Source organism: Onychomys torridus, chromosome 11 (assembly GCF_903995425.1).
Source record: "Onychomys torridus chromosome 11, mOncTor1.1, whole genome shotgun sequence".
Classification (NCBI taxonomy): Eukaryota; Metazoa; Chordata; class Mammalia; order Rodentia; family Cricetidae; genus Onychomys; species Onychomys torridus.
The window spans coordinates 578488-602461 of NC_050453.1; the positions used below are offsets into that span (position 1 = coordinate 578488).

The following is a 23974-nucleotide window of genomic DNA, read 5'->3' on the forward strand; positions in this document are numbered from 1 at the left end:
TGATAGGGCCACAGCACAGATTTCATCATCACTTTAATTATATTATTCTCACTCATCACTGTTTATTCAGAAAAAAATCCACCCAATCCTCTCATCTCTGGAAAGTTCTGTTTCCAGCCTCATTGAAATCAGGATCCCTGTTCTCCCCTCTGGAAAAATAAAAGAAGGGGTCCTGGGTCAACCCCAGGAGAGGAAGCTTGTAGTCTTGAAGGGGTTTAGGCTAAGAGAGGCACAGACAGAGAGGAATCTACCAGGGGACTGAGGCCACAGCTCCCCCAGGAGTCAGAGGATGAGCAAAGTAATAGATTTTAGAGAAGACTAGGGGCCTCAAAGCAAGAGAATTCTTCTGAAGAGCTCGGGTCAGGAGGCTTAGCTCAACTGAGCCTGGTAGCTCAGGCCTGTAATTCAAGCTACTTGGAAGCCTAAAGCAAGAGTTTAAGGTCTGCCTAGACTGCATAGTTCAAGGCAAGCCTGGTCACCTACATGAAACCTTGTCTCTAAATAAGAAGAGGGAGGAGGGCTGAGGAAAGAGCTCAATGGTAGAGCACTTGCCTAATATGTGTGGGGTTCTGGGGTCAATCTCTAGCAACAAAATAAAACAAAAAATACAGAGGCTCAGTTGAAAGTCTTGTTCCACTGTCCTGTCTACACTGAACCAATAAGAATTCCTGTGTGATCCCAAGAGACCAAGTGAGCTGTTGCTTTAAAACATGGAGCTCAGTATCAGGATCCAGATAGAAAGTTGTCCTAGCTTCTGTAGACAGATTTTTTTCAGGAACAGGCGACCAAGAAAAAAGTTGGTGACTAAATCCACAGTATCTTGAAGAGTTATAAGGGATGTACTGTTTTCTGGCTATATCCTTATAAGGGAGCAGATGTCAGTGAATACCTTGGTTTCCCTACAGTAAGGAAAGAAAACAGAAAGAAGAAACAGTAAAATGTGAAGTTAGAAAAGCTAGTCTTCCCAAGAGCCCCTGTAAAGAGGCAAGAGAAGAGGAAGAAAGGATCCAAGACAAGTGATACATAGCCACCAACCTTGGCAGCTCCTCTAGACCTAGGCTTCTCCCCATCACAACTTGACCCAAAGGTCAGAGTTTGGGTTCAGGGAGCTGAATGTTCAGAGGTAAGTTATCTGCCTCCCCATAGGTGAAGAGTCCTAGGAACAGTCTCTAAAGTATATGTTAGTGAAAAGGTAGGACATGAGCTGGAGGCAGCATGAGGTTAGAGGCAGAGCTGCCACTTCCCGGATACTACCCAGTTTTGCCCACCCAGCCAAGTCACAGTTCTGTGTCAGCCACCACATGTTGTCTTGCTGAATGGCCGTTTCTGGAGGTGGCCTGGCCGGTCCCGTTCTCCTGAGCCCCTCGGGTCACACTGGCCTTTCCCTGAGTCTCGGGGGAGGCCCCAGGTCCTGAGCTATAGCCCTGGCCTCCACCATTCTCCATGTAATAAGGGTCTTCACCCTGGACAGTGTAGAAATAAAGTAGCATTATCTGGTAAGTAGGGTTGTGAGGTACTGTGAGGAGAACACAAAGGAAGTAGGAGGAGGGGGCAGGTACAGCTACATGTGCAGGCTCTTTTCTTCCCAACAGCCATCAAGGTTCCAGCTCCTGGAGGAGAAAGGACAGAGGAGAGGCACCACATCATGTCAATGTGGCTCAGTAACCAGCCCCATAAGAAACCAGTCTCAGGGACAAAAGAGCCTCCCCAGTAGATACCAGCCATTGGCAAGACTCAAACTTTAGCCTTTTCCCTCCCTCTATCCATAATACTTCAAGAGTAGATATCCCTTCCATATGTTCCATGCTTGTAAATAAAATGGCACCCACAGGGCATTCAATATGTTTACAAATAAGCATGTCCAATTTAGCAGCCTATTCTCATTTACCCAGCTGAACTATCCAGGACAAAATGAATAGATGACATAAATCATCAGCTGTGACAATAACTAGCAAGTGGGCTTGCCTCAGCTTACCCTTCTCCCCATTTACTGTGTCTTATTCCTACTCTTTTGTAGATACAATGTCTTCATGCACGCATATCCCTATCTCAAAAATATTAGAAATATTTTTATGGTATTTCTCTCTCTTCTTTTCATGATATCCATGGACCTCCCCAGAAGTTCATTATCTTCCTCATTCTTTTCCCCATACTCCAGAACTGACCAGCCTTTCTCCCGTGGGACTCCAACTGCGACGATTCATCAGGAAATAGCCAGTAGTACCCAAGATGGCCAGCAGGACTCCCGAGGTGACCAATGCAATCAGAGTCTTTCGGGAATAGCTCTGATGGCTGCCAATATCTTGTTTATTGAAGCTTTGGATCCCCAGCTTAAGGAAAAGACAAACAAATGGCAGCATGTCACTTGTGAAAAGGAAGCTCTGGTGAGAAGCCCAGACCACTCCATATCCCTGGGTACAACTCCCTGATGAAGACTGTCAGAGGATAGAAAGAAGGGGATGCCTGAAGAGGTTACCATCTCCTCTCCTGACCCAGTGCTCCCCTTGAGATGCATCACCTTGTGAACATACCTTTCTCAAGTCAGACTGGTGCTTTTCCATAAGCTGGAGTTTGCTGGAAAGTTCTAGAATTAGAAACAGGGGTTGCTAAATCTAGAAGCTAGTCCAGCTCATCTTGATCTATCCTCCCATCTTGTCTTAGAAGCTCTTTTATCCAATGAGCCTTTTTAACCAGACCTTTCTTCCCAGCACCTGTGGTCTCTGAAGCTGAGGTATAGGAGCTCCAACCAGGATCTTCTAACATGAACCCCATTTAATTTCAGCCCTAGCCAATCCCAAGCCCCCAAAGTGGCCCTTACCTGTGCTATTGGCCAAGACCACCAGCAAACACTCGGGCCTAACCTCACTCTGGGCTAGAAGCAAGGAGCAGACACTAGCACCAGCATCAGCCTCAGCCCCCTTCTTCCCACACAGTATTTGGGTTAGACCCACTCCTTTTTCCTTCTTAAATTCATCCTGGGAAGACAGAAAAAAAGAAAAGAAAAAACAAGAGATGTAATTACTAGTAACATTGAACCTTACCCAGAGTCTTGGGTAAGAATTCTGACTCAAGTCACATTATTATACCCTCCACAAGAAGTCCTTCTTTCTAGAATTCCAACTTAAAACACTACTGCTAAATTATGTGCAACCACTATAGTAAGAAAAAATAAGACGTGTACGTACAAATAGGAAATATTTTCTTATTCAATAATTGCCTATATATGCATGCTGTTCAAACTGAATTCAGAATCACCACAAACATGGTATCAATGCAATAGTGAATGTTTAATACTAATTAATAACTAAGAAAAGTTCTATGCTTCAAGGTTACAACAGCTCTAAATGATAGAAAAAAGCCAACTAAAGTGAAGAGTAGAGAACAAGCCTATGAGTATTGACTACACAGGTGCCTCAATGTTTCTTCCCTCTTTCTGTCCCAAGACTGTCAGCAAGCCCTGCTCTCAATGACATAGTGAAGTTCTCATGTTCTCCTTCAGGTTGCTGACTGGTTCTCAGGACTTAGGAACTCAGCAGATAAACCCGCATCATTTTTAGCAACTGAATCTCAAGAACATCACTAATTGGAGGCCCTGGTTATGTCCTTCAGAATGGGCTCCACCATTACTCTGAACTTACTGTAAAGCCTCCCACCACAGAGGCCTCCCTTAGACAACCCAAACCAAGACTTTCCCCAGTTTTGATGGCAGATATCAGAGCAGGAAATGTCTCATGGACATGACAACATTCCTGTTAGGAGAAAACTCTCTGAGCTTGTAACTACCATCAGACCTGAGCCTTCTGGAGGTTTCCTGTCTGAAGGCAGGTCTGCTGCCCATGGTTTAGTACAGAGGTCTTCACCGTTGGAAAAGAGCCTGGGTATTTTCCTTCTATTGAGATCTTAGGCAGTAAAATCTCCTTTGTGACCACACCAGACAAAGTCAAGATTGGCCCAAGGCCCTGGGGGATTTCAGAGAGCAGTAGAAAAATAACTGGGCATGAGTGAGGCCAGCAGGACATGGCTGGCCTTACCACCTCTCCATCTGGGCAAAGCACTTTCCCTGGTACCATGCTTTTCAGGTTAGGAGAGAGACTACACACAATGAGTCTGGAGTCTTTGTGAGTCTTTAGTTTAAATGTTTGTTTCCTGAAAGAAGAGAAGAGACAGGTATCCCACAGAATCTAAAGTAAACAAACAAAACGGGACCTTCCCCCATTCTCCAGTGCTAAGAAGCTGCACTTTGACAATAGTCAGCCATTCTAACGTAACATAACAATACATAACATAGTAAAGCACTGTCAGAAAACATGTGTGGGGACTGGAGAGATGGCTCAGAGGTTAAGAGCACTGGCTGCTCTTTCAGAGGTCTTCAATTCAATTCCAGAAACCACATGGTGGCTCACAACCACATGTAATGAGATTTGGTGACCTCTTCTGGCACACAGGAGTATATGGGAGTGTATGCAGACGGAGCACTGCATAAAAAATATCTTTAAAAAAAAGAAAGAAAGAAAAGAAAATGTGTGTGTGTGTGAGAGAGAGAAAGAGAAGAGAGAGGTGTGTGTGTGTGTGTGTGTGAGAGAGAGAGAGACAGACAGAGACAGAGACAGAGAGACAGAGAGAGACAGAGAGAGACAGAGAGAGAGAGATTCCCATATATGAAGATAAAGTAGAAGACAAGAGTAGCTATGAATTAATTGCATATGATCAAAACTATTGTCTCTCTATATAGATATATGACAATTAAAATAAATGCCAGTTACTATGGCCAATGCTCTGTCTTAGGTGCTTTTCACATATTGTTTCATTTGACTCTCCCACTATTCTAGAAAGCGAGTACTGTAATTCTTTTATTCTTTTCATTTTATAGATAAAGAAACTGGGTTACAAAGACTGTTTACCATAATAAAATTATAACAAAGCACTTAAGCTTGTAAAAGAGGGCAAAGACACATCTGGATTGTGTTAGCAGAAATAACCCAATATGCTCAGGTAAAGCTGGTAGGGAAATGCATGGAAGCAAGCAAGTCTGTTGTGTGTCCAGCCTGTCCAGCCTCACTACAGCTAAAAACAGATGGAAAGACTCTACCTTCTCTGTTTTGCTTCATGTCCTGCAAGATTCAACTCAAATTCCATGTCTTCCAGGAAGCCAGTCCTGTCTTTGGCAAATTGGACATTAATTCTTGCTCTCCAATTTTCTAGACTCTTTTCAAGTCATCATCAACTGCGCCAGGTTCCTCAGCTCTAAACTGATTGTATGGTGACCACAACAGTGATGTATAAAAATTCTTAATACATAAGGATTCTGATTGGTACGAAACAGCAGCTATTACTATTATTACTGATAATCACAGTTCTTGATGTATTACCTAGAGATCGAAATTGTGATCATCTTACTGTTGTCATTTCCCTCTGAGTAAACTGTTAGACTCCTAAGTGTCTGTGTGGTGAGGGTGAGGGTGCATGCCATGTAATTTTGAAACCAGAATGCATTTATTGTACCAAATAAACAAAAGAACTCAAGGACTTGTTCGGCCCAACACCCCAACTGGTTGGCCTCTACCTGGAGTCTCTCCACTGCATGGTTAGTTTCTTGGATTAAATTCAAGGCAATAACAATGATCAGCCTCCTACTCTGAAATTTACCAGCCTCAGTTAATTGTGTTTGGGCTGGAAAGAAGCAGGTGGATCCTGAACAAAACACAATGTTTCTCTGGATGTTCAGGATAAACATCCTCCCCCAAGGGACAAACATCATGAGAGAGTGGGCAGGAAGAAGCCACAGCCTCACCATTTTGTTCATGAGAATCACATTGATGAGTTTCTAACTGCATCTGTGCACACATGTTATTTTTTTAAAAAATAGTATCATCTATCCTTCCTAGAGTTGCATCCTCAAATTCTGTGATGCTTCTGACCATGCTAAAGAAGCACATCAAGTATTGGGATGGGGAGGAGGGGGCAGGCACATTTCTAAGGGTCTTTGAGGTATTTCCCAATGCTAAGTTTCTAGGATCAATTGTCTCCTATTGTTTCTTTTCTTTCTTTCTTTTTTTTTTGTTTTTTTTTTTTTTTTTTTTTTTTTTTTTTTGTCAATCTGACACAAGCTGTAAGTTATTTAGGAAGAGGGACCTTTAATTGAAAATTACTCCACAAGATATATCTGTAGGAAATTCTGTAGTGTATTTTCTTAACTAGTGATTGATATGGAGGGCCCAAGCCACTGTAGGTAGTACCACTCCTGGGCAGGTGGTGGTCCTAGCCTGGGGAAAGCAGGCTGAGAAAGCAGAAGCAGGCAAACCAATAAGCAGTACTCTTCCATGGTCTCTGTGTCAGTTCCTGCCCTGAGTTCCTGTCCTGACTTCCAACCCTTGCTGTGGATATCGTTCTGTGTAAATAAAGTTCTGATTGGCCAATGGCCAGGCAGGAAGTATAGGCGGGACAAGAGAGAAGAGAATTCTGGGAAGTAGAAGGTTGGAGAGAGACACCGCCAGCCACTGCCATGAGAAGCAACATGTAAAGACACTGGTAAGCCACAAGCCATGTGGCAAAGTATAGACTAACAGAAATGGGTTAATTTAAGATAGAAGAAGTAGATAAAAAAGAAGCCTGCCACGGCCATACAGTTTCTAAACAATGTAAGTTTCTGTATGCTTTCTTGGTTGGGTCTGAGCGACTGTGGGACTGGCGAGTAAGAGAGATTTGTCCTGGCTGTGGGCCAGGAAGGGAAACTCTAACTACAAACCCTTTTCTCCCAAGTTGCTTTTGGTCATGGTGTTTATCATGGCAATAAAAAACCCTACCTAAGATACCCTGCAGCCACCTATTTCAAAGTAATCTTACATTCTTTGCTGTATTAAATTGGCAAAAACCGTATCTTCATTGAAGAGACTGGAATAATTAAAGGACTGTTGTTACAAGTCAGACAACAAATGGGCATTAAACTAAGGGTAAGAAGTTAGCTTGTTTCCAAATATTTTTCAATAGACATTCTTCCTCATTAGTCCTTCATCAGTAACTGATGTTTTCTGTAAGGGAACTGATCTTTAGTGTTTGGGTTGAGGGCAAGGAAGGCAGGCAGAGACTGTGTGTGATCAGAGGGTTGGAAACAGCCTGCCTCAAAGGAAGTTAGTTTAATGTGTAAGTGAGGAAATGTGAGTGAACTGAGTAGATATAAACTTAGAAAAGGTAATAAAACTACCTAAACAGTTTCATCTTTTCAAGTTGTATGAATATAAATAGTACATATAACAGACATGGTACTGAATAGATAAATTAGTTCCAAAAACTATATTTGCAGCAAAGAACTTGAGTTGATACTTCTCCAGAGATACACAATGGCCAAGGAGCACATGAAAAGATTTTCAATATCACTAAGCACCAGGGAACTGTAAACAAAACTACAATGAGATAATGAGATAATTATTCATGAGCATTACGATGGCTGTGTATTTAAAAACCAGAGAATATAGGGGAGCAAGTGCTGACAAGGATGTAGGGGAACTGGAGCCCTATGCACTATTGACAGAAATGTCAAATGGTTCAGCTACTATAAAAAACAAAAACAGTGAGTTGGACTAGAGTGTAGCTCAGTGATAGAAAGCTTGCTCAGCATGTGCAAAGACCTGGATTTAATATCCAGGGATGGAAACAAAACCAAACAAAAATATGGTAGTTCCTCTAAAGTTCAAAAATAAATTACCATATGAGTTAACAATTCTACAGCTGGGTATTTATCTCAAAGAATTTATATTAAGGTGACAAAAAACATGTCAACAGTAGTGTTCATAGCCACTTTATTCACAATAGCCAAAAGGTGGAAAAACCCAAGTGTCTACCAATGGCTGAGTGGACAGACAGAATGAAAGACACACACATAATGTAATATTATTCAGTCTTAATATAGAAGGAATTTATGTCATAATCTACTCATATCAGTACCTAGAATAACCACGTTCATGGAGACAGAAAGAAGAGCAGTAGTTGCCTGCAGGGATGAGGAACCAGGTCATAGGAAGATTCACAGAATTCTGGAGATGTTGGCGGCAAGGTGTAATGTGAATGTATTCAACATTGCTCAGTTTTACTTAGAAATTGTTATAGAACTTTTCATGTTATGTGTATTTTATCACAATTAAAAATGTTGGTGAATTCCCCTGCACAAATGACTATGATACAAGAAAATAAAGTTGTCTTACATTTTAGAAATGGCCTTGGGAATCATGACTATAAACACTAAATTAAGCAGAGAGTGAAGCAGAGAGAATGGAAATTATACCAGAGGAGACATGCTCTACTAACAAGGGCTCTGAGATATGGAAACAGGCTTGAAAACAGCTCTGCCATCCTTTAGCACATAAAGGATGCTCAGAAGTAAAGGATGCAGAGCAAAACTAGAATAAGTTGGGAATTAAGTGTTACAGAATGTTTGTACAGAAAGATCTAAATGGTCCATGCAAGGAGAGCTAGCACCTTGGTTGCTCATCATGTAACTTGCAAAATGAGGGCTGGGAGGGCTGAGAGCCACATATACAGTTCTGTTGAAACTTGTACTAGATGAAGGTAGGTATCAGTATCAAATGAGTTCTGCAAGATGTGTTAATAGGGAAAGTCCTTCCTGTTCCTAATTTGAGCTGTGGGTAAGGCCTGAAGTCTCCCACTTTTGCAGTGGTTCTCAACCTTCCTAATGCTGTGACACTTTAATACAGTCATGTTGTGGTGACCTCCCAACCAAAAAATTATTTTCTTTGCTACTTTATAACTGTAATTTTGCTACTGTTCTTAATCATAATGTAAATATCTGTGTTTTCCAATGGTCTTAGGCAATTCCCAGGAAAGGGTCATTCGATCTCAGGGGGATCGCACCCCACAGGTTGAGAACCTCTGCACTACTAGAACCAGTACTTCAAAACCCTCTGACACCAAAGCAAACACACAACCTATGGCAGCTTGGAGGGACTGTGCCCTTACAACCTCTGCAATAGACAATCCAACTAAGAGGATTCAAGGAAGGGAATCTTAAAATATTGGGAACCATGGCTAGAAATTCTGGATCCAGGAGTGCTATCTAAGAAAAATCACCCCAGGGAGCACAAGGAGGCACTGCTGCTGCTTGTGGCTTGGGAGGAAATGTTCTGAGGAAGAAATGGATGGACAGTGATGGAAACACCAGAGGATGACAGCACTTCACCTGTGTTCTGCAGTGGTAGTCTTTATGAACAGTGTAGAAGTCTTCATTGTTGGCTCACATGGGGTAGCTGCTCTTTCCAGACCCTAATCACAGATCCTCCACCAATCTCAAAGGGACACACAAAGAGCTCTCTGGGCAGGAATGAAGCAGACTAACAGCACAGACCACAGGTAGAAAGAGTAGTTCTTTCTGGAATATCATTTGTCTTAGACAATGACCCTAGTTAAATTAGATCCTGAGAACAGCACATGGATATGAAAAATGCTCTGCAGTTGTCTCTAAACCCTGGACACAATGAGCAAGCATTTTGGCACAGACCTGTGTGATGCTCAAAGTAAGTAAATGATTGAATAAATAAATAAATAAATGATTGATAGATAGATAGATAGATAGATAGATAGATAAAAACACTCCATCAGGATGATAGGTAAAATTAAATAGATGGGATGATTTTATTTTTATCTTAATTAGTGAGGTTAAAAATTGGCATCAGGGGACTGGAGATATGGCTCGGAGGTTAAGAGCACTGGCTGCTCATCTAGAGGTCCTGAGTTCAATTCCCAGCACCCACATGGTGGCTCACAACCATCTGTAATGAGATCTGGCATCCTCTTCTGTGTACATAATAAATAAATAAATCTTTTTTAAAAATTGGCATCAGACACACACTAACTGTTGCTTGTACTTGATCTATTATGTTCATCCTAAATGTTTTTTGAAAACTTCATTGAGTTATTTCATTCTTCAAACTTGTGTCTTTATGATTTCTGCCACTTTCAAATGCTCTAAGTTAAATGGTCCTTTTAATATGTAGTTTTAAAAGATTTGTAAGTCAGAGGTACCCACCTGATAGCTGTAAGTAAGAAATCAGTCATTTGAGTAGCCAAAATAAGTAAGGCATGTCTCTACAGCCTAAAGTCTGTCCAAACCATGTTAGCTGCTACCTACAAGGTTCCCTTCACTGCATTCCCATAAGAAAACATTTTACTGTAAAAGAAAACAGGACTTTTTCCTTCACATCCATCCTTACTCCAGGGTCTTGTTACTGTCAGGAAACAGGATTTACTGTAACACACAAAAATTCACACCATGCCATATATACTCTAACCAATGCAGTATGACAAGAAACTGAAATAAGAATCATTACTACTAAAAAGAATGAGAAAAATAATGCATCATAGCATATAGTTTGTAGTTCATTTTAAAAATGAAAAAGAACTGAGACTCTCCTAGAATTAATTAGCACATTCAAGAAAGACACAAATTGATAAATATTCAAATTCCAATTATTTTCTACTATTTAAGCAATAAGAAGTTAGAATATATGTTAGTATACCCTTGCTAAAAATCCATCAAACTTACAGTGAAAAATGTTGGGGATATGCCTCAGTAATGAAATACTTGCCTAGCATGTACTCATGGACTTGGGTTCCATCCTTATCCAAAAGAAATATATATATATAATGTGGGGGGTAGTAGATATGGAAACATTTTAAATTAAAAAAAAAGATAATGAAAGATACAAAATAAGACTAGGAAAAACAAAAAGATTTCAGCAAGTTCCTATTCAAATTTGTATGATTTTTGGGGGGTGAGGGGACAGAATCTTGACAGATGTCTCCAAAGATTTTCTAAAAAAAATAGAGTTGAAAATCACACTTTTATGGTATAATTAGGAAAGATCTGGCTTGCTGGATATTAAAAGCACTGTAATGTAAAAACACAACAAATTTAAAATGGACAAAAGTAAAATCAACATGAGCAAATAAAGTATCTCTGAAGTATATTACCAAGTCATATAAAAATTTAATATAAACACCAGAATAAATTCAGTGTACATTAAAGAGTTACATGTTAATAATAAAATTATTTGAATTTTAGTTGGCTGGTTAATATCTGGGGAATGACAAGGACTTTCTTAACATAAAAACAAGCTTAAATCTGACATCAAATAACAACAACGTTTATTTAAAATTGGTTTTGCCTTTTATGTTCACTAGATGGGGCCTCTTTTTGTCCAAATCCAAGGATCAATATTAGAAATAGTCTGACCCTGATAAGTTCCCAAACAACTTATTCAAGTAAGGCCAATCCAAGACAGCTTCAGGAGTTCAGAGGGGTTGGGGTGGGTATGGGAGGAATAAGGTCAAGGTACTTACACAGCTAGCTGCTTCACTTAGTTCCAGGCAGATGCCCTGGGCCAACCTCACTTCTCGGATTCCTGAACATTTGATTTCTCCCTACATTAAAACAAAAACAAAGTAAATATGCAAGTACCCTTGCCCCTCATTTCACCTCTTTCATGGCAAGGTACTCTCTTAAAAAGTTTAGGAAAAAGGAAATTTAAAAGTTCTCAGAGGTCTAGGGATTTACATTTATTTAGCTACTTTTTAAAAAATTTTTATTTTATTTTTTTAGACAAAGTCTTTATAGCTCAGGATGGACCAGAATTCACTATGTAGCTATGTAACCTGGGCTGGCCTCCACTCATAATTGTTCTGCTTCAGCCTTTTGGTTGCTGTGATTTCAGACATGCCCAGTGAGATTTGCAGTAAAAATTGAGCACCCTTAATCCAAAGGTTCAGAATATAAAATGTTTGAAAATCTAAAATTTTCTGATGTGATGTTGCAAGTGGGAAATACACACTACAAACTTTTGAGTACATAAAATTATTGAAAAGTGTGGTATAAAATTACATTTAAATTATGTGCATATGGTATATATGAAGCACAGATGAGTTCTATGTTTTGACTTGGTTCTTATCTTCAAGATCTCTTATTATATATTCTAAAATCAAATTAAATACTCCAAAATAAAAAAACTGAACCCAAGATTTTCAGATTAAGGGTACTCAGTGTAGTTACATTGTTTGCTCCCATCTCATAAACTTTCCCAAAGAGAGAATAAAGACTTTTGTTACTATTCTGGCTTATAGCAAGATGCTATTGGAAATCGTGGGAAACCTGGCTTGGGTAATGCTTAAGGGGAAAAGAGAAAACTATTTTGGTTTTTTGTTTGTTTGTTTGTTTGTTTGTTTGTTTGTTTTTCCTTCAGTCAGTTACACAGACAATGGGGTAGTCAGGCAGCTGTTGGTGACACCTGTTTTCCTCCTGGCCCTGAGGAGTCTCTGCTACCTCTTTAAAAAACAAACAAAGAAACAATAGGCCCCTCATGGCTGTCCTTAGTCCTTCATATTCCTGCCCTTCAGGCTGAAAACTATTGACTGCCACAGGCTCAAGGCCAAGAAGGTCAAATCCCTATGTGTCCAGTTCTCACCTCTGCAGATGACCTCATTGTCATTCTGTAAGCCCTCCCATGTCAGAAACACTTTGCCCTACACATTTTAAGGAAGGAAACCCCAGTATACAGGGGGACAGAGCTAACTATTCCAAAAAAAAAAAAAAAAAATGGTGCCTCTGAAGAACCAGAGAACTAGAAGGATCTCTGAGAATCTCCCTAAAATGTAAAATCCAAAGCACAGATCAGACTTCTCACTGGACAGTGAACCCTCTTCTCCTTATCTTCTTCCTGTCTAGCCCTTCTAGCAATACATAAATTACATATTCCAAGATTTCATGTTGATTTCAAGATGAACCAAATCTTATTGACTGATATGAGCAAAGGGATAGAGAGTGAGGCATAATCTGCCATTTTGGCCCAACTCACCCACCTCGATTGTAATTGGGGCAATAGAAGATGATGTGTATGCATTAGGTTCAGTGGTTGATGTCATCTCAGAACTGATATTATTAGGTGAGTAATCAGAAACATTCACAGATGGCATGCTGGGCTCCCAGGTCATCTCTGAAGTGGAAGCATTGTCTGAAGTGGTGGGCAGGGTAACAGCTGTGGACGTCTGTGATTGCACTAAAGCTTGTGTGGTTCCAGAGCCTGAAGTATTTCCAGTGGTAAAGTTGATCATTGTCTCTGGAATACACCAAAACACAAGTGTGTGTATACAGCTGCACAATACACTCAGAAACACACAATCTCACTTTGTGATTTCTACACAGAAACAGGAATTTGGTGAGGTGACAATTACTTCATATCTTAACCTTGACCCAATTCATTTCAAGCCAGCTATTGGAACCACAGCTATAATATAAAACAAGGGTTTCCAACTTTTTAACATTGTAACATGTTGTCATTTACAAATATGTTGGACCTCATTCATAGCTAACCTGAGACGCATGAGGCCTTCAGGTATCAGACTGGACATGCATGATCTAGAATATATCAAGGTACCCTCCAATTCTGAAATTGAAAATGATTCTATCCTACAGAAGTGAAAGACCTATAGTTTGAACCCAGACCCAACTTCCATCACTTAGAAGAGAACAGAGACACCCATTGATGGAATCCAATCTGATCCTTTCTTTTACCAGTTGAATTTAGCATAAACACAAGAATCAGTCCTGTTCAGGACCCACTTGTCATATATGGCCTACAAATGTTGCCAGCATGGAGAAAGCAATTTAGAACTTATTTAAGAGTACCCTTGCATGAAGCATTGGTTTCTGTGCCCCCATCTGTGGTGGGGGAACAGACTCTACTAGCTGATTACCTGAGATGGCTGGTGTGGTCTCATTGCTGCCCTGAGGAAACAAGTAGGAGCTGGTACTTCCAAGGATGTTAGGTATGGTGGTTTTCTCACTGGACTCATTTGTAGGAATTGATGGAGATATTCCTGGGGCAGTAGTCTCCATTGCAACAGAAGTCAAGTTGTTTAGATCTGTGAGCCCAGAGGTTACAGGGAAATAAAGAAAAGTCAGAACCTGACCTTGGAGCCTCATGACAACACCTGATTCAGCTTTTTGACTTAAGGTGAATCTGCCTGATTGCTGCTGCCCCTGACAATGAGGAAACATTAATAATATATTCCTGGACATCAGACTAGTTTTCTATACTAGGTTTTCCCTAAGGAAATATACTAAACATTTATAAAACATAGAAATATCACAAATAATTAAAATCTGTAACAACACAATGTTTGTATTGTATTTAGCAAAATACCAAGATTTCACCTATGTAAACATTACAAGGATTGAAAATATGAGAGAGGTTATGTTTCTAGTTCCCTTTTATTACACACTTCTCTTCTTTTTGGGGGAGGGGGGTCAGCCTCTATCCAATATACTAATTATTGAAAATAATCTAGATTCATACTTTTTCTATGAAAATCCCCTTAAATAATTTTTCATTCTCAGTCTTGCTTTTTCAAAGTTCAGGACCTTAGAACTCACTGTTTCTTTTAAATGAGGAACTCAACAGCAGTGAGCAACCTGGAGACTTTCAGGAGGTTCTAAGCTGAAACTCTTGATGGAACTAGAGAACTAAGGCCTGGTTTCCCATCCTGTCTCATAGAAGGAAGACACAGAGCCTTGTCTGGCTTTACCAGGACCATATATTTTCATGCATGTGTACCTCAGTTTAATAATCCCTAAATAGGGGTTGGGGATTTAGCTCAGTGGTAGAGCACTTGCCTAGCAAGCACAAGGCCTGGGTTTCGATCCTCAGCTCAGACAAAAAAAAAAAAAATCCCTAAATATAGGTAGTTTGTCTATTTTTACATGAGTTGTCAGAAAAATCAAATTACTAAGATAGAATGATTCTTGATATATACATTTTCTGAATACCCTGTGACTGTTCTTGCCCCCATTATTCTATATATCCTTAGGTTCAAGAAGGAGAACCTTGACCTTGTATCTTATGGGTCCGAAAGCATCTTCTACCTCGTATATGGGCCAACCAGGATGGCCCTCCCTTCTAGATGACAATTGGAGACTACAATTCTTTATACACCTTGCTAAAATGGCTCTTTGTTCACATTCAGACCAGTATTAACCTATGATGGATCATCCTTCTAGAGGTGAACTGCAGCACATTGTGTACCCCCAGGGTCCAGGAATGACCATTTGAAGAGAGAAGGGTTAGCATGTGGGTATACTAGTATCCTATGTGTACATGCAAGATCCTTCACACCATGATCCTGAGTCATGTGAAGGAAGAAAGGAAGAGAGGTGATCTGGAGCCAGAGTTGTGGATAGGAAGAAGGGAAGTAAGCTAAGGCCAAGGCTTATCTTGGCCTGATCAGCCTCATAAAGATTGATTTACAAAAAGTTCCAAATTCAAAGTTAGCTTTCTTAGTGACTGAGAAGGTATATGATTAAGGTATGAGGATGAAATTGTTTAGTTTATAAGTTCACCTCAGCTACCAATGTGAAGTTCAAACATACAGGATGTGAGCCTCTTTGTTCATTGGCCAGGACAGACTCAGGCTCCATAGTTCACAACTGTAATACCATCTGCAAGGAAAGTTCCTACGGACTCCAGCACATCTGAAGTACATCTCTAAATTTTTCCTGATTGAAAACTAGCTCTATATTTTTTCCATTTTCCAAGGTGAACAACAATGTAGACTGATTGCTTTTGTCATCAGAATCAAGAGGGAAGTCAGACTTTTAGCTTCTAGGCAACTCAAGGCCAAGAATGTATTCCATAAGGTGCTAGTCAGGGTCTCAACTCCCACCTCTACCTTCTTCCTTACCTGTAACAAGCAGACTGTATTAATAATGAGCACAGGAATCATGTCTTATTATGTACCAGGTAAATAGGGAAAGAAGTGATATTACTATCTTCATTCCAGAAATGAAAACCCATGTCACCTAGAAGTTGATCAGGGAGAGAACATAGATCATGTGGTCAAGCAGCAGAGGACATGAGTCTTGCTGACTCTGGTAGTTACAGATCTGGATACAGCCTCAAAGCCTTTGCAGACAACAGGAAGGTGTTGTTTAGACACAGAAGCCAACCTAAGCTACTTCCTTCTTAAGATAGGGCCCCACCAATCTAACCCTAAGATGTGAATTCATTATAGGGTTAAGTGGTGGTAGCATTCAGATACTGAATTAAAGTAATCATACTCTCAATGTACCATTCTAAGATATCCTTTGAATTCCCCTTTGAAACACTTCTTTCTGCCCACACCCTCCTTGCTCTACTCAAACACGTCAATTCCTGGGAATCCCATCTGGTCTAGGTTGGCCCAGACCTTCTCTTTCTCCAAAGGAAGCTGGGCCTGGCTGAGATGATGTCATGCTTTTGAACCCCTCCCCCAAGGGGCCTCCTTCATCTAGACAAACATTTTTTAACTTTTCCAGATGTGAAGAGAGACCTGCTGCTAGTTCTGAAGACAGAGGTGCCTGTTCCAGAATAGTGAATCAACTCCAGACCCCCTGGGGATGTGCTCCCAGCTGTAGCAGTCTTATCTCCACCCCCACCCCCCCAACTCTTTGGACAGTTTGAAAATGAAAAGAGGACCCAACCTCAGATGTATAGATCCAAACCTAGGGTAAACAGCAAAGCTTGTGAGGCTATAGAACAGGGCAAAGAAAAGGGGCAGACGGCAAAGCTAAGTGAAGGGCTACGTAAGAACTAGCATAGGTGAGGGGATGCCATGCCCATAGGTCAGGAGCCGCTCCTGACTTACACACTACATCACAGATACTTCTATGAGTGCATCTCTGGGCCTCAGCCTCTAAGGCTCTTCTGCAGAACTAGTGTGTCACAAAGGAAGGCTGTACTAAGACTTGCAATGTGTCTCTTTGTTCTCTCTTTCTACATTTATCCACTACCTTAAACCATCAAGCACTGGCCTTCTTTCTCTGAACTTCTGATTTCCATTCTAGACAGGCATAAGAGCAGCCTACACTCACTGAAAGCCTCTCAGATGCTGAAAAACTAAGGAAACCTTTCTTTCATTACACACAGACATGAGGAAGAGCTCTTCTCTCATCCCTCAGGAAAGATAGTATAACTCCGAACTAAGTAAAACACTGTTCCTGAATTTAGTTCCTAGTCTGTCCTGTGCCATCTCAAAGACTCTACTTGATTAGTTATTCTAGTAGATATGTATGTATATCTATCAAATGTATGCCCAAGGGGACCAGAAGAAAAGGGTCGGATGCCCTGGAACTTAAGTTACAGATGTTGTAGGCTAGCAAGTGAGTGCTGGGAGCCAAACCTGAATCCTCTGCAATAACAGCGAATACTCTTAACCACTAAGTCATCTTTCCAGCTTCTATCAATTTATTCAATAAACCTAGAGCAAGACAGGAGATAAGCTATTGGGAAGTTATTAAATAAGAATCTTAAGACACCAATAGATGTAATGGAAAGAATTTATGTAGTTAAATTCACACACTGGCCTTACAGGTACTTACTTAGAAGCAATTATTTTCACATACAGTATTAATAAGCTGGTAATCTTGATATTCCAGTCAAAGATGAAAAGTAGAAACAAATAGGGAGACGTAAGAGCTGAAAACTAAGAAACTGAAAATTTTAAATTAAAAACAGACCTAAGTACCAAACCCATACTGGTCTGGAGTCATTTATAGTCACATTAAATAGAAATAAACACCTTGATATGTATTAATCCTGCCATCGACTGCAACAAAACCACCTTATTTTCATGATCCATTAGAATCACAAAAGTTAAAAGTCCTTAGGGTAGGGAATATTATGAAGAATCAGAGGCCTGTGCAATATATTTAAAAAATCTACTTAACATTAGTAAACTGAGATTCAGTTTTTGTAAAAAGGTTAATATTCTAAGATGTTCAATAAGTTATTACCCAAATAACCAAGTTTCCCTACATTCTTGATCTAAGTTTTTCAGATATCCTTAGTTTTTGGGGGGGAGGTGTTTGTGTGTTTGTTTGTTTTAGATAGGGTGTCATATAGCCCAGGCTAAATCACACTTTATGTAACTCACTTTAGCTAAGGACAGCATTGAACTCCTGTTCTCTCTGCCTTTGACTTCTGAGTGCTGAGATTGCTGGTGTATACTACCACACCAAGCTAATTTTAGTGTTTTTCTGATGCTGTTTTCTGATCACATCCTCAGCCAGTCCCTCCCTAGCTGTCCAGACTTTCTGGATATATCTGAGATAAAGTCACTCCCTGAGAGGTGAGCCACTGAACCACTGATTTGAAGGCAGAACTAACTACCCAGAGACAAAGAGGCTGTGCCTTGCAGATAGATGCTGTAGGGGCTTCTCTCCTATGTTCTAGCTGTGTGGCTCTGTGTCCATTGCAACTTTCAAACTTCTCCAGTAAAATGGGATCAAAGCAGGCCCTGCCTGTGGTTGTTCTGAGAAACAAAGAAGGTGAGAAAATACAAAGCAGCCAGACTGTCTGGTCCATGACTATCATGAAAAGGCCCTTCCTTCTGCTTTTCCAGATCAGTATTTATCTCTATCACTCATCTGGCACCAAGTCACACAAGTTGCTTCCTCAGGAGAGGTTTAACTGTAACCTTACTTAAGTTATAAATTTCTTGAATGTCAAGACCTTTTTTAACATATGTGTGTTTTACTCAAGATGCTTGGCAGATCCTGGGGTGTTAGGATAAGCAACTGTGTTGAGCTGTACTGCTCACACCACCTACTCCTTTCTTGTCTTATTCCTGATGTTCTATGGTTTATTATTATTTATCATTATTATTATCGTGTGTGTGTGTGTGTGTGTGTGTGTGTGTGTGTGTGTGTGTGTGTGTTGAGAGAAAGGGAGGGAGAGAGAGGAGGGAGAGAGGGAGAGAGGGGAGGAAGGGGTGAGGCCAGGTAAGGATGTCCCACAGCACACACAGAGGTCAAAGGACAACTTGCAGTCACTTCTCTCCTGTCATCTGGGTTCTGGGAATCAAACCACATCTTCAAACTTGCACGGCAAGCACTTTTACCCTTAATGCTCCAGATAAAGAAGAAATTTATTAAATTAGGAAGTGACTGTGCTAAAGACATCCAGTTTCTCCATATAATGAGGAAAATTCTACAATCCAAGTCACATTGCTAAAGACTTGTTTTCACCCAGATCAGGAGCTGGCAAACTATGGCTTCTAGGACAAATTCTGCATTGGGGTTGAGAGCATGTGGTCAGCCAGTCAGTCAAGCATGTCATCTACATTTTCAAGTGTCATAAAGTAAGACAAAGTATCGTATGCATCAGAAGCCACATCCAGATCCCAAGTCTGAGATGCTTTCTGTTTTGCCCTTCACAGGAAAAGTTTGTAAATAACCCTCTTGCAGACTAATTTCACTTTCATAGTGTGTGCATTCTTCCCTTAAGCACAAAAGACATGCAAAGGATCTCACTAAGTTCTGAAGAAAATACAAAATAAGGGAACATTTGATTCTTTTCCACCCTTAGGCCTTAGCAGCTCTGTGATTTACACAAATCTTTCTAGGAGAAGAGCTGACTAGACAGGTCTTTAAGGATTTTCATGAAGACTGGATTCATCCTGGGACAATCCAAAGAATAGAAATAGGACAATGATTTTAAGTCAGAGAAAGGCAAATTTCACAGTGATACAGGAATCGAACTTAATGCAGATAGCTTTAAGGGGATGAGCTCATTAGTAGGTAAGTGAATATTCAGAAAATGTTAGGGTCCCTTCACACTTGCCATGCACCCTGAGACTGAGCCATTGTTGGATTAGAACAAAGGGCTTGACAGAAGCTTTCCTCAGCTTCAGAGGCAAGGCAGAGGTGTCAGCATGAATTGGCATGAGCATCCACACTACACTGAGATTTCCCCATTATTGTCAAACAGTGTGTCTTTATCCCTCCACTTCTCTGGATCCCCAAGAGGCCTAGGTTTCTCTCACTTGCCTTTCTTTCACTTTTCTGTTGCCACTCACTCCTGGGTGCCAGCTCAGTGCCTTGCTCTGATCACTGCTGTCTACAGGTCAGCCAGCCAAGAACCATTTCCTTTAGTCTCTCTGAGTCCTTCTCAGGCAAACCTGGTCTACTTGGGCAGTTTTTGCCAGAGGTTTGAGAGCATGGAATAAATTATAGCACAGTCAGAAGAGATAGCAGCACAACCTTGAAATGTTAGTCAATGCTGTGCTAATGAAGCTATTCTGTAAGAGGTCTCCTGTTAAGTCCTCCAACTCTGCAGAAACTCACTTTGTGCTAACCTTGGGCTCTGGAGTCCTTCTGCCTTTTTTCTCTTAGACCACCCCAATACAAGACTCTACTTCCCACTTAGCCACCCTGCCTCCTGCCTGCCTTTGGACATTCAGAGCCTGTCTAGGGTTCTAAGATTTCTTACCCAAAGATCCATGTACACATTTTCTTAAGCAATGGAGCAAACTACCTAGGGATACCACTTCTCTAAGAGGCTCACTTTTATTTTCCACTCCAGGAAGTAGCAGACTTCCCAGTTAAGCCAGGATGCCTTTTCCTTTGCATCATTAGGGAAATGATTCATTCCCTGCCTTTCCCAAGTGTAGGTCCAGGGAAGTGTACCTTGCCAGGCCTCCCAGTTTGTTTGGGTCACTACTCCACTCCACCCCAAGACATATGCACCGTTCTCCCTATAGTACAGCCAAGACCCTTGAGAGCAAATTTAAAGACAGTATGCTTTTATTTCTTAGCCAACATAAGAAAATATTATCATTAGAAATGTCAAAGCCCCCCCCCCCAATATGTAAATTCTACCCTGGCCACTGTGAACATTTCTTTTAGAGACAAATTTGTGTTTTTGCCATGCCTTCCCATTTTTAGTTTGCCACATTACAGGACATTTAGTTAGATGAACCAAAGTCAATGAGAGAGGGAAGTCCAAGTATTGGAGCCTGGAGCTGGGGAACCCTGAGAGTAAGCTCAGGTCCTCAAGCACAAAGTCAAAGAAAATCAGGCAAGATCATGAACAGTGGAATCTGCTCTTTTTTGCTTGTTTTTCTAGGACTCTGGCTAACTTTATCTGCTGTAATTTGGCACTTCTTGCCTTGGGCCTTTGAAGACAAAGACCACTCAGGAAAGAAAAGCAGTAAAGGCAACTCTATGAACAGGCCCAAGGGGTGGGGCCAAAGGGATAAGAGAAAGAGGCCTAGGCCCCTGCCTGCTTATCAGCCAGGAATGCCCAAGATGAAGAAATGTATTTGCAAAGATTGTGAAGCCTGGTTTGACCCTCCAAGAGGGGGCACTCAGAGCACTAACTTACTCAGCAGCCCCTAAACTCTTACTCCTCCTCACCATGTAGCAGGGAACAAAGGCCTTTCCCTTCTGGAAAATATCTGATGAAAGTTTTTTCCCTCTTCCCAACCCCCTTTTACATGTAGCCCCAGGCAGGATGTAGGTATGGAGTCAGCAGACTCAAAGTATTCAAAGGAAGACAAGAAATGTGAATAGGAGCTGAAGGTAGTGCTGGGGTAAGGGGTAACACAGGCCTTAAGGAAGGATACCCAGGTAAAAAGGGTCCTTAGTTACCTGAAAGGCTTCTAGTTCAGCTGGTGCATGAAAGTGTTGACTGGTGGTCCCCAGCCACAACCTAGACTCTGGTCTCTGAGCTCTCTTGCCCCTGAAAAAGTAGCACTTGTGGTTGGCTAGTAGGTGTTTATACTAGCTTCTCTCAAGGACAGAGGAAATCTATATCTTCAGAATGAGTTCCCATTCAAAACCAAATTTTCCAGAAAGAGCAGCACTGAATTTTTGCTGTTGTCCACTGTGGGTATTTTAAATTACATACAGTCATTGGTTTAATTTACTCCACAATGTATCCCAGGACAGAAAACAACAATATTAACAAACAAAAGAACTTCAACACAAATCCTAGGAAGTTCTTGGAAAAAGTACAAAGCCTTGACTGGCCCATGAAGTCTGGGTTGGGAATGGTGGCCCCTGCCCTGCCCTTTACCCCAAAGCTGAGACACTGATATCCTCAGCGTATTTGTCCAAGGTTTGCAGGTTTTTATGCTCTTCACTGCCACCCCTTCCTTCAGCTTAAGACGTGGTTGACACCGGCCAGTTGAGGAAATAAAAGGCAGCAGCACTCCACCCCAGCCTGGGTCACTGCTGAGCTGAGTAACCAAGAGAGCATCTAATGAGAACTCCAGCCCATGGTCATCCACCTATGTTATAAAGGCACAGTATAGAATCATTCTGGGCATTTCAGTCTTCAGCAAGTTTTACTCCATCTAAAAGGGTATGTCCAGAGCTGCCAATCAGGTGAATCCAGAACCTAATTCAACTTCTCAGCCAGCTCTCTTTGAGGTGGACCCAAAGACAATAAATAGCACAGGATATTGGGGACAAAGAGGCCTTGTGGGCAGATCCAGGTCACACTGAGGAGCCATGGTGAGTGACCTTTAAGATACACGATGAGGATTTAGGAGCCGCAAGGGGCTAGAAGCAAAATGAGTAAATCCCAACATTGAAAACTTCTAAGAACATGAGGTACAATATAATTTGCTATAAACTGAGTGAATACTATTTTTTTTTTTTTTTTCCAACCAAAGAGGAAGAGCTTAATAAGTGTGAGTATGTGTGGGCAGCAGGAGGTGCCTTTGCCTGCCCACTAGCTTTAGAATCTGAAGGAAAGCAGGGCAAGAAAATTCCAAAGAGTAACGAGTGTGGGTTTGTGCAGGATGAAGACTGGTGAGCAGAAGGACTGGTGTGTACATCAAAGCACCTTCCCACTAGCATCTGTCTGGTGTCTGCAGGGGCGACTCTAGCTTAGCTTTCTAATCTTAAATTTTAAAAAAATTCCTTTTCTCCGCTTGTTCTTTATTACAAACTCGTACTAACGTCCCTCAGTCCTCCTTGAGGGTCTCCTGGCCCTCATTGGAATTGGCCACCCTCATAAACTCTTTATGTCCATGTCCTAGGAACAAAGGGTGCTGAACCCTTCCCTGGGCCCCACTCTGGGCCCTTGCTTTCTGAATCAAGGACAGTTACAGAACTTTTCCTTTCTTCTATCCGCATTCTAGCTCCAACTTTGAGCTTTGCACCTTCAGCCACTCAAAGAGGAGCAGGCATCTCCCAGCACTGTCAGTAAACTCACACCTAGCTCCAGCAAAGGATTCCCAGGTGAGGTCAACGACGGGGGATCTTCCCTCCTCCCCACCCATACCCTGGCCCTCAGCGGTTAATACTCACGCAGCAGACTCATCAGGCAGAGAGCCACCCATCCCCACGGCAGCAGGAGCCCCGCGTGCGCATCCCTGTGGACCTGCATTCTCGCGCACTGCTCCGGAGATGCGTCGGTGCAGGAGGCGCCGGGCTCGGGACGTGCTCCTCCGCCCTGCGCAGGGGTGGGAGATACTGGCTCTCCTCCCCTGCTCCCGGTCCGGACTGGGTGGGGGATGCTGGCTTATCCCCTCCCTGTTGTGTCTTGGCGGAGCCGGCCCTCTTTGGCTGCTGCCAACGTGAGTTCCCAGTCAACTCAGAGGCCCAGGACCTGAGCCATGAGATTGGGGCTGCAGACAGATGACTTGGAAAGTTGCCAAGCCAGCCGCTGACTAAGTGGACAGATCGGGATAGTAGGTCTTCGAATTCCCCTACTTCACTTTTAACCCTGTGTTTTAACCTTGGCTGAGTCTGGGCAGGGTCAAGTTTTTCCTTTCTGTTTTCTTTATTTTCAGGTTTTAAGTATGGTAGGAGGCCACTGTGAGCCTGAGTTTCCAGGACTAAGGTTTTTAGCTGATCAGGAAATAACACACAGTAGAGTCTGTACTGCATGTTAAAAATGAGCAGGACATGGTCTGTTTTCCTTGTTCTCCCTCTCTGCTCTTGATCCAGATGGGATCTCCTGCTCCCCTAAGCTCTCTTTACCTCGAACCTTGCCCTTCGTTACTCCCACTGTCGTCCAGGTTTTTCATGTAGATCTCATCCATTTCTCTGTCATTGGGTGATCCCTGTGTCTTTCTAAGGGTCCTATTTTTTAGGTAGCCTCCCTGGAGTTTTTGTTTTGTTAGTCATCTTTGTTTTACATCTAGTATC

At 41.6% G+C, this 23974-nt stretch overlaps 1 protein-coding gene across 2 annotated transcripts; it reads right to left on the reverse strand.

Moving 5' to 3' along the window:
* Nucleotides 1–505: 505 nt before the first annotated feature.
* On the reverse strand, nt 506–23421 carry Cd34 (CD34 molecule). Of its 2 annotated transcripts, none has more exons than XM_036202196.1 (8): nt 23132–23421; nt 13756–13923; nt 12862–13118; nt 11350–11430; nt 2819–2975; nt 2532–2584; nt 2166–2330; nt 506–1463 (listed from the first exon to the last, which is right to left on the reverse strand). In XM_036202196.1, the coding sequence occupies exons 1-8, from the start codon at nt 23208–23210 to the stop codon at nt 1278–1280; spliced, it is 1146 nt and encodes a 381-aa protein (XP_036058089.1). In that variant the 5' UTR covers nt 23211–23421; the 3' UTR covers nt 506–1277. The 2 variants fall into 2 exon arrangements, with proteins under 2 accessions (XP_036058089.1, XP_036058090.1); XM_036202197.1 differs by having other exon boundaries at nt 1396–1610.
* Between the last annotated feature and the right edge of the window lie 553 nt (nt 23422–23974).